At 42.8% G+C, this 15,303-nt stretch overlaps 1 protein-coding gene across 2 annotated transcripts in view; it reads right to left on the bottom strand.

Annotated features, from left to right (window-relative positions):
- Positions 1–2,363: 2,363 nt before the first annotated feature.
- The window catches only part of rapgef2b (Rap guanine nucleotide exchange factor 2b), a 99,912-nt gene continuing 86,972 nt past the window's right edge, over positions 2,364–15,303 (bottom strand). For both annotated transcript variants that reach the window (XM_070912875.1, XM_070912877.1), the window contains 14 exons: positions 14,539–14,647; positions 13,982–14,258; positions 12,658–12,815; positions 11,146–11,386; positions 10,303–10,686; positions 9,796–10,007; positions 9,239–9,362; positions 8,761–8,784; positions 7,164–7,387; positions 6,559–6,726; positions 5,681–5,830; positions 3,714–3,915; positions 3,094–3,623; positions 2,364–2,737 (listed from right to left, as the gene is read on the bottom strand). In XM_070912875.1, the coding sequence (XP_070768976.1) occupies positions 2,364–2,737; positions 3,094–3,623; positions 3,714–3,915; positions 5,681–5,830; positions 6,559–6,726; positions 7,164–7,387; positions 8,761–8,784; positions 9,239–9,362; positions 9,796–10,007; positions 10,303–10,686; positions 11,146–11,386; positions 12,658–12,815; positions 13,982–14,258; positions 14,539–14,647 (3,177 nt within the window). The remainder of the gene's footprint in view (positions 2,738–3,093; positions 3,624–3,713; positions 3,916–5,680; positions 5,831–6,558; positions 6,727–7,163; positions 7,388–8,760; positions 8,785–9,238; positions 9,363–9,795; positions 10,008–10,302; positions 10,687–11,145; positions 11,387–12,657; positions 12,816–13,981; positions 14,259–14,538; positions 14,648–15,303) is intronic.

Raw genomic sequence — 15,303 nt, 5'->3', positions numbered from 1 at the left:
ATGTGGCCAGGTGGACTCCCCGGCACCAGTCAGGTTTCTGTAGTCTTTTTCCAAAGTGCCAGGCATTTTGTCATCGTCTTTGACCTTCTCTCCATCTCTTCTTCACAGTATTTTTTGCATGCAGGGTCATTCAACCCCCTTTGATGCTTTAAGGCAGGGGAGGGAGACGAGCAGAGGAATCCACCGATCAGGAGGGAGAGCCAAGTGGAGGAGGCAGGCACGTACGTAACTGATGAAGAGTCCATTGGTCTGTCTATCTGTCAGTCTCTTTAATCCTGCCCACCCCAAAACCAGGGGGACTTCAAGTTACTGCAAAAGGACGTCCACTGTTGTCCCTCAGACTGCTGACACCTGTTCATCCTCTGTCAAAAGAAAGAGACAGTGAGGTTACAACATAGACTATTTTTTTTAAAGCTCAAAAAGTGTTTCCTTCAGTGACAGCTGAAGACTAAAAAGAGCAGCTGCAGCAGTGTTTATCTGCCTTCTTCACGTACACTATATTATAATTACTGCCAAACATTTTCCCAAAGCATGCCATCACTTTTTCAGAATGATTTCCTGCCTTCCATTCATGTCAGTATGATATGAAATTCAATTTGCAGCTACTTGAAACTTGACAGTGAAAAAGGACATTTTGCTAATTTTATTCTTTTTTGAGGCGTTATTGACGCATGGTAAAGCAGCTGTGAGCAGGGGCTGTTTTGAACCCCCCGTTGTTTTATACAAAGATGCACCATCATCAATATGTTACCCTGGATGTCCACTGGGATGCAGACGTGTCGCATTTCAGGTGTATGACTGCTCCGTTGCAATTCCAGTGTCCACTTGAAGTGCACTGGAGCGTCTATGTTTTAGCAGCCGGATTGTATAGCGTTGAGTTTATTTGCCAAATGTATTTGTGATTTACAAACATATTGAATAAACGTTTGCAGCTCATTTACTTTGGGAGACAGATGTTTTGTGGCTGTGCCTCTACTATCTCATGCTGTCCTGTATCTCCATTTTTGTAGTATATTAGCAACAGGCTGACATACGAACAGAAAGTTGCACACCAACAGCAACTTCCAGTTTCTCTGTCTTCCTCTCTCCATCCACCTCTCTCTTTTTCCTTCTCTTTCACGTTCTCGCTCTCTCTTGCTACTTACTTACAAATACAAAAAATTGTTTTGCTGTTCATGTTACGACAAAGTAAGTAACATATGAAATCCATCGTTGAGTATTATTATATTCAATTGTCAGTAAATATAGGCATCCATATTATTTCACAAGTGACACTTCAGAGATGCAAGTTTGTCGGGCACAAAACATACCAGAGTGGAGAAAAGAGGTTCAAGTGAGCCGCATCCAGTGGACATCAGGGGTCAGAGTCGGCTATACAACGGCAACGTTTTTAATGTAAGAAATAGCCAAACTTTTTTATGAAATCCATGTTCACGTTTGTCTTGTTACAACGTGACAAAATGTTCCCTGTGATGGTGTTGATGTAAATTAAGCAAATGTCAAGTCTGTTTTGATTTGATTTTCATCTTGCACTGAAATGAACAGAAAACAATGGCCGTCTGGTAGGTAGAAAAATATTCTAAAAACTCTATAAACTTTGGAAAAAAAAAAAAATTTTCTCTGCATGCTTATATGCAACTTCAATAATTATACTGTATAATTTGAGTGTGCTATTTTTACAATGCAACATCTGTCAAAGGACAACAGATGAAAAATACTCACAGTACTTTACAGTTGTGTTTATTAATGTAGAAACCAAAGGCTGCTCTACAAACTCATTTTCAACACTTGAATATCAGACACAATTAGACCTTAAAAAACACTGCGTATATAAAAAGTGCTGCTACAATAACACAGAATTCATCCAGAGTCACTGTAGGCGAGTCAGGTGCGTGCTGGTGCAGGAGAATGGAGGTGCATGTTTTCAGGCATTGAGTTTGATTGCATGGGTGAGAGGATCCTAACAGCACTGTGCCTGCTGATGGATGCTGTTCAGCACAGTGTGAGAGGCAGTGAAAGAGAAGAGCAGGATGTGTGGTGGCAGAGAGTCCAACCAGTATGACTCATGCATGATGACATATTGTGGGTTAAAGGTGAGGGTCCCACTCCAGATGAACAATTCCCAGATCATAAATACTAAATGTCTGAATTTCAGTTTTTGATTACGAACATTGACAGAGAATTGTAATTCAGAGTGGGACCGATCCTACTGGTGCTGTGGGAAGGAATGGTCAGTCTCAGTCCAAGTGTGTGTTCCTGTTCACATGCAGGTTCATTGGAGTGGAGGGGGGGCAACCTGATAAATTAGTTTTTACCTGCCTTGGGGAGAGGGGCCCTGCCTGTTAACCCCCGTACACACACTCTCATGGTCTGGGAGTCTCAGGTGTATGTTGTGCCACTGGCTTTGGCTTCCTCAGAGCGATTAGTTTGGAAGACAAGGACTCACCCTCCTCTTCTTCCTCAGCCTCTTGCTCCTCGGCCGGTGAGCGAGTGCGGTGGAGGCCGCCCGCCCGCTGTTTGGCCCCCTGGTGGGCTTGGTGGGAGTCAGGCGACTGGGTGACCATGCGTGAGCGTTGGAGAGCCGTGGTGTAGTCTGGTGGCCGGCGGCCTGTGTGGGTCACCGTGGACGTGGGAACAGACGGGGCCGGGTGCTGGCCTTCAGCAAGGTCGGAGATGGTCAGGGCAGTGTAGCCGGGGGGAGTCGGGGGAGGCTCGCGGTAACGGCTTTCTTTCCGTGCTGAAGGGACACAAAAGAAATGAAGATGCAGATGAAGACAATGAAGGCACTTCTACTACTCTCCATTCATTGTTTTTTTAGCGGAGCATTTTCTCCCTTTCTTTAATAGTGATTGTACAGAAATGACAAGAAATGAGGGGGGAGAGACGAGGGATTAAACGCTTAGTTTAGCATAGCATAGCATAAAGACAAATTGTGGATTTGTGGGAGATTATGTCTCAAACTGTTTCTCGGCCAAGAAAAGTGACTTCCTGTTGCTTTTACACTTTTCTGCCTAAACAAGTATAACTACATTTTAAAGTTTACTTTAACAAGCAGCAACTAAAGCAACAGGACTGTGAAGTGCAGTTACTCACAAATGAGGCCTTTACCCCCAGCGGTGATGGGTGACGGGGTGGGCCGCCCGAGCTGCTTGGCCTCCTCTGACCCGGTGGATGTGATGCTACTTGTTTCTGGGTCGGCGTTGACGTCCTTCCCTCCTCTCCTCTTAATGGTGCCGGTGTCTCCCTCAGAGTCCTCTCCCCAGTACGCAGCTGAGGATGAGGAGGAGCTGGCAGATGCCCAGCTCCCCCTGGCCTGGGCTGCCCATAGTGCAGCAGGCCCCCCTAATAAGGCCTCCGGTCCACCAGGAGGGAGCCCTCCGATGCCACCTCCGCCTCCGCCTCCACCAAAGGCCAGAGTCTCCCAGCTACGCCCCTGCTGCATCGTCTGGATGTTATCGTGGGAACCAGAGGAGCAGGAAGTCCAGGAGCCGCGGCCGCTGTCTGCAGCATCGAGGGAAACACGATCACCCTGATCCTGAGTCAGCTCCTCTGAACTGGGTGAGGAGAGCACTGTAGGGCAGCCGGTGTAAATGCCCCGACAGTCCTGCATCGATGAATATGACCTATGATATGATAAAAATAAAGAATTATTAAGTTTGAAGGTCAGATAAATAAAAGAAATATGAGAAACCACCTCACGTCAGAGTTCCTACCCGAGGCTGTACTGGTCGGGGTCGGTGGTGGCCCTTCGTTCCAGCCGCGGCCCCCCGATGTGTGATTCCCCGACTCCTCCAGAGTGACGGAGTCGCCTCTCCTCCTGGGCCATGTCGAAAGAGGAGTTACTGACGAGGCTGGAGCGAGAGGAGATCTCACTGTGACCAGAGTCTGAGTAGGCGTCTCCCATCCTGTTGTACCCTGGAGGAGAGAGGAAGAGGGGACGGAGGGTTCAATAATGTGCTGACGCTAAATAAAATAAATGACAGAGCAATTTCAATTCTGACTGTTTAGAAATGTTCATTTATAGAGATGAAAAAAATGTACCTCAGTCAAGTATATTAAGATTAAATTAAAATCTTTCAAGTCTGGTGACAGTGCTACATACAAGCTGAAAAGAAAAGGATGATTAAGCCCTAACGTGGCCCCCTACATGCCGAGAGGGTCACAGCCACGTTCCAACACAAAGCCCCAAACATAAAAATAACTTATGGTGGGTCAACTATTTTCAACACTCATCATCTCTAATTCACATATCTTATCTCAGTTGGTCTCTTTCAACGAGGCATCACACACAGACTGCAGGAGTAATTGTAGAGTGCCACTTCTAAGTAAGCCAACCAGCTCTTTAGGGATGAGTGTATTAGATTCTGACTGAAACAGCAGTTTACTACGACATGCAGGGTTTCAACACAGCGCTGAAGAGTGTGGAAAAGTCTAGATAATGAGTGTGAGGGGACTGGGAATTGTACAACAAAGTCCGGGGAAGTATAGAGAAATCACTGGGGCTGACTGCTGACACATGTAAGTACATAAATTGTAGTTAAAGGAAACTGTCATTGTGGCATTTGCTGTAGCTCAGCTATAATAGTATAGTCATATTTCCCAGCCACTATCAGCAGAAATCACCTCATACTTTTGAGTCTTTAAGGGAATGTTTAAATTAAAGCTTTTAGGAAGCTTGGACTATAAAGATGTGGAGCAAACATGAGTCAGAGGAAGTGCAGACTCATCAGGATTAGCCACTACTATGTGACATAATTCAACTCAGGCTGGAGTGGAGACACAGGAACTCAGTTACATGTTGCATGAAAACAATTATGGACTGTAATTATTTATGGTATTTTGCGTATTTTAATATGGTTATAGACTTTGACTATTTGCTAGCCTTTCACACTTTAAAGTATATTGTTTTGTTTTATTTATATGATGGTTTTATTGTAAGTATACAGAGCTTAACTTTGCCCTGTCTGTCCTGTACAATGAGCTCACCGAGTTTCTAACAACTTTTGTTTGTTGTAATGGCAATAAAGTTAATTCTAACTCAAGTTGTTAAGGACATTTTTCAAGAGTTGTTTCTAGCAGGAAAACAAAGAGCTGTTCAAGTATAAACACTGACCGCTACCGTGTCTGAACAACGAAAAAAAACAAAACAAAAAAAAGATCACTGGATTGACCACAAATGTCTATAAAGACTATATGAGAACCAGTGATTTCTGGGAAATGCAGTACAGCAGGGACAAGGACAGAAAAATCCTAAAACCAAGAATTTTCGCATTAAAACTTAAAACACAGGATTTACGGCTTAGATTATTTTTAAACTACATTTGATGCACCCAGACTGGTTAGTGCGATGGTTCTAAGGCCTAAAATATTCTGCTCATCACCAGACCAGTACCAGTTTACCTGCGGCTGCAGGGGTTTCAAAGGGGAACACATATTTCTAACTCTGTGGCCTGATAGAGTCCCCAGCCCTGTGATCAAGGCTGGGCGAGAATTTGGTGGCCTCAGCACAGCTTCAAGTTCTGGTTAATTATTGTCTTTTCTGTGGCAAGACAAGACAACAACATATCTGAATTATAATGCAATGCATACAGGCAGCCACCAGGTGGCATTTGTGGCACATCATGACAGAGGGAAGAAGCCTGGAGAGTGGTGTTAGAAGGAGGGAGGATTATTGGCTTACCCTTCTTGGGTGAGCTCTGGGGGGAGGTGGGAGGGGAGGAGAGCTGGGAGGAGGCGTTGGACACAGTGTCCTCTGGCTGCCTCCGGTGCCTTTCGTTCCCCTCCTCCGACAGAGACAGGATCTTCTTCAGAGACTGAGGGGAACTGGTGCCTGTGGACATTTGCAAGAAGATGAGCGGAATTAGCATGAGGAACACTGCCATTTCCCGAGGGTGCTGGGATGCTAAACTGCATTGTCTGGGATTTTTTTTTTGTATTTGCTTGTTGTCAGACAGCCTCTAGGTGGCAGCACTGTCATAAAGAAGCTGGGAAAGGCGTGCTCTGCTATTGTCTGCAAATAACAGGATGAGGAGGGGAAAACAAAGCAATGGTGGCATGTAGAAGGACAAGTGAACAGGAGATTTATTAAGGCTTATTTTCACTCAATCCATAACAACATTGTTCTACAATACTATCAGCCAAAGAATAGTATGTACATCTTTTTGTAGGGACAATTGTAACCACTATTATTAAAGTGATGTTAGCTTTGAATCACAGAGATTTGAGCTTTAATATGACGTGACATGCCCCCAACAATAAAATACAGTAGCTCTGGTGGACTGTACAGTTCAGTTGCTGATAAGGATTGTTGGACATATTCCACTACAAGAATCACTAGCTTTGGTCAATCAGTTAAGGTTTATGACTTGTCATGATAATCTACACAGCATTTTCACACAGATTGTGCTTTACTAAATAGATTTATACACATTTCTCAATACAAATACCTAAAAATAAGATCTCGTTCTGAAATATAACTTTTCAAATACAATAAAAGTAGCGGTTGGAGGTGTACAAATCTCATTAGTCCAAATTCATAAAGCTAGATCTTTATCTTACCAAAAGGCGGCAGATCCTTGACTGGCACTTTCTTTCTGGATGGGTAAAGGGCCACGGCGGGGACCTGGAGGGCCTGGTTTCCTTTGGCCAACTGGCCCCTCTGGGTGCTGGCTGCTCTGGACACGACTGGGGAGGTGTCTGGCCGCTTCCCACTGGCATTCTTGGGCACTGAGAAGGGTGAGAAAGAGTGACCGAATTTCCATTAACGAGTTAGATTTAGATTTTAGGCTTTAAACCTAAATTTGTATGTAAAAGGACTTAGGAGGAGGCAGGAATTTGCTGTGTAGTTTAAGAAATCGAAAAAGTCAGAACTGTTACGGGGATCAAAACTGTGCATTTGCCTGAGAGTGTCTCTTTGACCACTTGTACTCTCCTTCTGTCTATCAATGCATTAGCAGCAAGTGAAGTTGGCATTAACAAAGGGAAACTGGACTAGTGGTCCTGAAGCAAGACTGAGTGTCTTGTTACTCCAGTGGTCCCACCATGTCTGTCTCTGCTATGAATCCTGGGAACATGCGTGTATTTTCAGATTTCAGATCAGATTTCCAAGAATGCATACATATTTTATGTATTTGTGTGTGTACTAAGTTGTGTCACCAACTCACATGTACTAATGGAGGGTTCGCACTGCAGTGAGAGCGTCTGCAGACTCTCCTCGTTCGTTTCCAAGCTTAGGTTGGACAAGTACTGTTTGACCTTCCTGGCCATCTGGGCGTCCTCGTAAAGCTTTTTGGCGTTCAGGAAGGAGCTGCGTCGCACCCGCTTCTTGTGGCCGCCTGTCTGGGTGACGTCAAGCACTGCTGCATTGGCACTGCCCTGGCTTAGGGACCTGGTCGCACACATAGGCACCCACACAGAAACATACACATGAACACAGAGAGGAACGCAGATTTTCAGGCACGAACGCAGACAAAGACGCACAAATAGAAAGAATAGAGAAAGACTTATTAACAGATTGCTTTAGTGTGGAAATGAGCCTCTATTCAAGTAGAAATGTACAGGTAATACTACTGGGCTACGCAGGGAGGATGGTGTTTAAACTTGGACATGCAGAGAGCAGCTTTAGGTATTTCTCTCAACTCCAAAACATTCCAGACATTCCAGGCAGCAGAGGGGGGTGAGGGATGATGACTGTAGTCAAACAACAGGGGAGTAGAAAGGGGGAGTTCTGCTAGTGTAGCACGGTCATAGTTTACATTTCTGTGGCTTGAGTCAGAGCTAGTAGTAGTAATAGTAAAAGCTTTACTTGCACATGGTCTCAGTCAAATAGTACACAAAACAATAGGCTGAAGTGTTGGTCAATGAGAAGTCTTGTGGTTGTTTACTGGCTTCCATTTACACAAGGTGTTTCTAATATGGATAGTTCAAAATACTGCTTCTGAAAGACACTGACTATCAAAATATACACTGTATGTTATACATATATGGATGTGCATTTCATTTAAAGAAAAAAAAATCTTTCTCTCTTAATTACTACTTTGGTATCTTGTTAATCACGACGTAGCACCACATATTTCAGAGATTAAGATCTCATAATTACAAGAAAACTCTCACAATTACAAGATACCGATCTTGTAATTCCAAGATGGTTTTCTCATAATTACATGATGCTAAGTCATAATTACGATATACAGAAGTCATAATTACCAGGAAACTTTTCCTTTTGTTCTTTAGTGAATGCAATGTCCCAGAAAATGCTTTATGCACAATGATGTCCCATTTGACCACAAGAATGTAAAGCATGATTAAAAAAAAGTACTTTATATCCAGAATCTCTGGATGTTTGGAGGTTTGATATACAGATAAAACAACAAAGACAGGTAAAATTCTGAAACTGAAGCTGCATGCATATTGTTAGGTAAAATGTCAACATGTCAAAAAAGGTCACATATGCTGATGTCAAGCTGGAATCCAACATCAATAACATTCATTTGTTGTATGTTCAGGATATGTGTATTAGTTTTTTAGATTTTCAAATCACCTGTATCGAATTTATCTTTGTTATGTAAAATAATGTTATCATAAGTGACCTTTGTTTCATTCAAAGCCCTTCGGTGGGGTTCAGGCAGTGTTAGTGGGGGGATTCAACTTAAACTTAATGGAAACAAGGTTTCACAAAAGGAGAAAAGAAGCACGCAAACTGGCAGAAAAAAGGGGCCGTGGTGCAGGGAGGGCAAACGGTTGTAGGGTCACCAAACTTACCCTAAACTTCTCCATTTCTTCTTCCTAGAGGGTGGGTGCCATGAACAGAGAAGCATGGAGGGCAAAGGGTGGACACAAGTAGAGAGAGAAAGAGACAAAGCTTAGGACAGGAAAGACCACCAAGATCACCAAGGAGAAGCAATTTCACCAAAGACCCACGTGAAAGTCAGAGGAGAGGAAATCAAATGGTAACACCACTAGGAAGTGACATCATTAGACAAAGACACACTTTCACAGGAGCATTGTGCACATCTTATGCCAAAAATGTGTATAGGGGAACAGTTGCCAGAGGAAACAGTTGCCAGAGGGAACAGCTGCTTGAAAGAAAAGCGTGATGCAGAAATCTTTAATGAATCTATGTGAACCGGCTAACCTCACAGAGCTGGGTTAGTCAGTGGAGTGCTGACTGGTCCTACAGAGAGGGTGAAGGATCACTATTAATCTAAAATCTGGCTTCGTTTTTGAAAAGGTGTCTTACCTGGTCCGGAACATGAGTGCCGGGTCCATGTTGACGGAGGCCATGCGACCAACATGGCGAATTTCTTTGGCAATCATCCTCAGCTTCTCAAAGTTCACCAGGCCATCCACTTTAGAGTCATTGCCTTAGAAACAGGGGAAGAAAGGAGGTGAATACCAAATACTCACGGATTACACAGCTGACAAAACGAGATAACGTGTTTAGTTTTTAGATACTTTTTTCACAGTGCATCCACTTAAGATACTCCAAGAGCAAAAGAGTGCAGGATCTGCATTTTTTAGGCACAAAATGACAAAACTTTTCTTTTTGCTACAGTTTGGCTAGCTAGCCTCAAAACTTCAGGGCAGTATAGCCATAACTTATACACAGTGAAAGAAATGGCATGTGTACCCCTACCAATAATAGATGTGACATTTATAATTTAGTTTATCCTACGGCTATTAAAACTACAAAATATTCAATATGATTTTCAGTCAGTGGTTAACATACTGTAAGCTTTAATACTATCATATAAGAGGTGTATATGTTTTTATTTAGACACATCTCATGTCATGTACCTTCGTGTAGGAAGGTGAGGTCCTTCTTGATGACGGGGAACAGGGGGATGATTGGTGGCTGCAGGTTCTGATTGTTGAGGACATTCCTGTACTTGGCCATATTTCTTGAGGGGTCGAAGAGGTCCTGCAGGTCCCCGAACAGCTTCTCATACTTGCTAGGTAGCTTCTCCCATGTTCCCCTCAGTCTGGAGACTGGAGCCAGGTTCAGACCACTGTGGGGTGGAGGGACATATTAAGCATGGGCACTGGAAAATAGTCCCAATTCATGCTTGATCTGGACTAGTTTATTTGTTTTTTTTTATTAGTTTACTCAAATAACAGCTAACAATGTTAAAATAAATAAGTGACACCTAAGGGTCTCACCTCAAAACTAAATGAAGATATAGAAAACAACAAATACCTGATTACAAAATGAAATCACAACTGAATTTGTTACTAAAAATCAAGATATCCACTCAGGATCCAAAATGTAACAATTGACTACACGTCCTCATTGTCCCGTCTCACCTGATGATGGCGAACATGGAGTTGAAGTTCTTGCACTCGCGGCAGTGCAGGGCGATCTTGATGAAGTGCTTGACGGTCTTCATGCGTTTGAGCTGGTTGGGCTCCCGCGTCACCTCTGTGGCCACCCAGAAGGTCTCGTGGTTGATGGCCTCCTCGAAGCGCTTCAGGCTGGCCGAGCCCGTCTTGGAGCGCAGCTTGAACAGGTCATCGATGTATTCGGTGGGCTCGATGGCACAGAAAAGTTCAAAGGCCCGCATGGAGAGCTGAGTGGCAACCTCCACTGTGCTGAGCTGCAACAAAGAGATCTGGCCTTCTCGTAGGAGATCCTGAGCGTCCTCATCTGAACATAACGTCTCTGTCTCCATGTTGCTCTTTAGGTAGTATCTGATGATAGAGGAGAACATGTGATTTGATCAATCGAGTAACTGAAAGTTGGCTATTTCGATAATGGATTCATTGCTTAAATCAAGCAACAAAGGCAAACACTCGCTGGTTTCAGCTTCTAATGAGATGATTTACTTATTTTCTCTATTTGATATCATTCTAAACTGAATATATTTTGGTTTTTGACTGTTGGCCGGACAAAACAAGCAATTTAAAGCTATCACCTTGAGTTCCTGATTGGCGTTATTGACAGATTATAGATAAAATTATCAATTGAGGTAATGAGATAATGAAAATAATTGTTAATTGCACCTCTTATTTATTTCTATTTGACCTTTATTTAACCAGGATGGTCTCTCAAAGTGGCAACACAGTTTTGTTACAACATCAACATTCATGTAAGGACGAAGAATAAGGCAGCAGGGCAAACAGTAATCCTATCAACTATGATGTCATTACCTGCCGCTCAGTTGAATCCTGTCGGCTAGTTTAGACAACTGGTCTGGTAACCGCCTCTGTTTGATGACGCCCTCTGGTGTGACGGATACTTCACACAGCGAATAAGCCTCTGCTGCTGCAGTCAGGGCAAACTCCCTGATAGCCTGGGCCACCACCTCCTTAGCCGTTGTGTCCTTCCCGATCATGATGTATCGAGACTGCTGGTCTGCCTTGAAGACTCGTAATACCTGGTCCGACATATCTGGGGGTGATATCAGAACACATAATGAGGATGAATGCTTACTTTGCTTATTTTTACTGTGAGGTGTGAGCGGTTTGAATCTCATTATGCATTATGTTTGTTTTCCGAGATTAATCAAGAGCCATTCCATCTTCCCAGCATTCCCCTGGAGCAAAAACACCCACCGGCATCTTTGGTATGTCACCTGCAAAACCTCATTTCCCATCATTCATTAGTTTGATCAGAAACACAACCCCACAGATCAGATGACCCAAAATCTCCATTACAAAATGAACACCCATGTTCCCACAGAAAACGTATAGGTCTATAGTCAGTGCAATGCTGTTAGCTTTACTCAATTGGCATTCACAAGCATGAACGCAGATTAACTGAGTTTATGTTACTTGTGTAAACTACAGTACAGCAGCTGATTGTCTGTAAGCCTCTATGGCTGACAGCATTGACAAAGACGTGACTGTGCTGGCAGAAGCAGGATCACGGGGAGAGAAGATACTCACTCAGTGTGACTGGGACTGGAAGAACACAAACAACATGTGATGGACAGGAGTTAATGAAGGTAGAAATACAGAGACCATATTTTTATATATATTTCTATAATATAGAAACCATATTTCTACCACTGGCTCTATACAGTTAGTAGTGTAACAAAATTCATAGCTGTGTTGGATGATATGACTATATTTACGGTGAGATGAGAGAAAATGGTCATACTGTGTAGGTAGCTAACCCTTTAATATCTCTGGTTGTAGTTGCCAATGAGCAATGGGCTCTTTATAGCAATAAGAATTTATAGAATTGTTGCATCAATGTGATAAGGTACCTTGATTTATCAGGTGTTTAATTAACCCCAGAAACCAGGCAGTTATACCTGATTATTCTTGAAACAGTGTATTTTTTGACCTGGTAAACAGCAGGTGACAAACAATTTCACCTCAAGGTCTGTGTAGTTGCAAACTATAAGAGTATCATAATATAACATAGCATATATCACAATTAAAGGTCCTACCCATATGCTACCCCCTTAAAGGAATAGTATTCTATCATAATGTGGCGTCCAAGCTCAAAAAGACCAGCTTTTCAGGGTTGTTTTCTAAAAACAAGTGAAAACCTGTGAGAAGGTTTCAACTTTCGCGAATGCAAATTAGCCATAATTTGAAGATCTTATTTGCCAATGATAATGTCAAATGTTTAAAGTAATAAATGAAATAAAAGTGACATGTTGCTAAAAACTTCCTAGTCTCACATTACATGCACAGCAGTTTAATACACACCAGGCTGGTTGTTGAAGTCGAGGATGCGGTGGTGAGACTGCAGAAGGTCTGGGTTTGACGACGACAGGTTTCCACTAACGGGCAGAGGTGGTGGGATCTGTTTGGACTGCTTCATCCCTACAATGCTGTCATCCTGCGATTGGCCCACGCAAACGTCACTATGGAAACAAGAAGGAGAGCACGGGAGGGGTGAGATAGCAGTTCTGTCATCAAAAGGCAGGGGGCGATATTATATATTAGTGTTGGAAGGAGTGGGAAGCTGTGGACTGCTCTGGCTGTGCAATCCACTGACTTCATTCTGAAATAACTCTAACCACATTTTACACATAATATTGGGTGATTGGTGCTATGACAGGTTCACATTTGGGTCAGAGAACAGAAATATCAATTTGGTGCTGGTGCTAGATCAATAGAATAACAACTAACAAACCGAATGAGAATCCCACTGTCCTCAGGAACTAGCAACAAAAACTATTACAAACTAACTTTCAATTCATAATTGATCCCTGTTCTCTTAGTATGATCACAGTTAATATTATAAATTGTCAGCTGTGGGCTGCAATTAGCATCAGTACCTCCAGTCTCTCTTGTAAAAAAGGTTTTAATGCAGCATTTTATATTGGAAGCGGCATGCCTCGCTAGAAATAAAGAACGCCTCTGTAAGTCAGACATTTTTATAAAATGTGAAATTAAGCTTCAGGGAAAACGAGCAGTGCCACTACCACACACAGCAAAGTGAGCATATGAGTGAGGTGATTGTTTAAACCTTCATCTAGTAACTACAGTGATAATGAGACGAGATGCATCAAGATCTGTCTGATTCAGCTCAGCAGGTGATTGATTGATCAATCACATTGTGCGTTCGCTTTGCATCAATCAGAGCAGCACAATGTCAGGAAAAAAGAAAAACTTCTGAGTTTTTACAATTTGGGAAAAGGCAGAGACAAACAGCCCAATCAGTCACAATCAGACAGGGATGTGTGGGAAAAGGATCACTGCTTCCTCTCTGCACACATCAAAGGATTAATCAAAACTTAAAAGGAAAATACTAAATAAAACTGTCTTTGACTCTCCGGCATCACATTCTTTCTCTCTCATTCCTTTAGTATCCTTTTGCCTAAACAGTCACAGCCCTGCTCGTTTGGTGAATGAGCCTGTGTGCAGTTGATTATACAGTATTAAAATTCTAAATCTCAAACATTTACCTCTTAATGCGATCTAGAACTGTCAACATGGAAAGCTATCTTGTGCAGCTTTTACAAATAGGTACACTTATTTTCTTGATAATAAAAGTTACTATCCACATGTCATTAGGTCTTATTACTTGTATGGTTTAGGGGGCAGGATGCTGGTGAGTGTCTTGTCGAAGATCTTCTTCAGCTTGTTGCGTCCTCCCACCGTGTTGGTTTTTGCTTTCTTGCTGACCTTCTCCAGGCCCATCACCTGCTCCACATCCACTGCCAGGTCGGGGATGGAGTAGCGGCTGGCCTTCTTGATGTCTCCAATCTTTGGAAGGTGGGGTGCTCCGTTCTTTCGGTCATGTTCCTCCTCACCATCCAAGTCATGGTCATGTTCTGGCCTGGTTAGCAGCTCTTTAAACACTGCACAAAAGGAGGGAGGGGTGACAACATTGGTAAAGAAAAGAGCAAATATATGAGAAAAGTCAGGAAAATAAATAGAATTTTGTAGAGCAGAAATAGGTTTTTCTTGCTTTCCTCTCCTGTTGCTTTCATCTCAAGACCCCTCGCCCACCCACCCTTTTATCTTTGACCACTTGTGGGAATTAACACTCACATTTCAAGAACACATGGCATATGTTAAAAAGCACCATATCTCACAAAATTCTAACAAGGTTTGTCTCATATATATGATGACCGTTACCTAAAAGGTTTGTTTTCACAGTTATGGACAAGTGGGTGTTGTTCTTCAGAATCTCGTTGGCTTTGCTGAGCTGGACATTCTCAAAGTTCTGCCCATTGACCTCCAAGATCTGCAGAGGGAAGAAGGAAGAAATATATCAGGTGCATTTTACCAAACTACACATAATATAGACCTCATATGTTATCAACAATATTATTAGGCAATGTGGTTGGAGTGGTAAAGTGGGCGAATCGGCCTTCTGTGCCTTACCAAGAATGTAACACTCAGCTTTTGATTCTCTTTGTCTCAGTAAAGCAAAAATACTGAGGTGCGTGGGTACTCTACTAAAAATAAACCAAATCTAAAGCTACGGCTGCCTGATCCAAAGTTATGCATGTGGATAAAGAATTTAACTGCTGCACTGGTGGGCAAGAAAAAGCCGCCAGTACATTACTTAATGTCTTTTCTGCCTCAGTTATCAAGGCTTCACGTCAAACTGAATGCAACATTGGATCTGTGCAGGAAAGGGTTGAACCTTGAACTACAGAAAATGTTACAGGTAATGATCTCTAAACGACATGTTTTATCCAGTGACGAGGCAATAAACTCCCATCCTCTGGCATGTTATACATCATGACATTTAGTCCAACACATGGTTTTGACATTAACAAGGGCCGCGTCATCTTCAAATTGTCTTCTCTTTGTCTTAACAGCTTGACCTCTGTCTATGGGCCGGATATTTGCATTTTAAACACAATCTGCTAACCAGCCTTTGCCGCTTCCTCT

This window comes from Enoplosus armatus, chromosome 10 (assembly GCF_043641665.1).
Source record: "Enoplosus armatus isolate fEnoArm2 chromosome 10, fEnoArm2.hap1, whole genome shotgun sequence".
In the NCBI taxonomy this organism is placed as follows: Eukaryota; Metazoa; Chordata; class Actinopteri; order Centrarchiformes; family Enoplosidae; genus Enoplosus; species Enoplosus armatus.
Note: the sequence above shows the minus strand (reverse complement) of the source record. Positions and strands in the feature narration are given on the sequence as shown.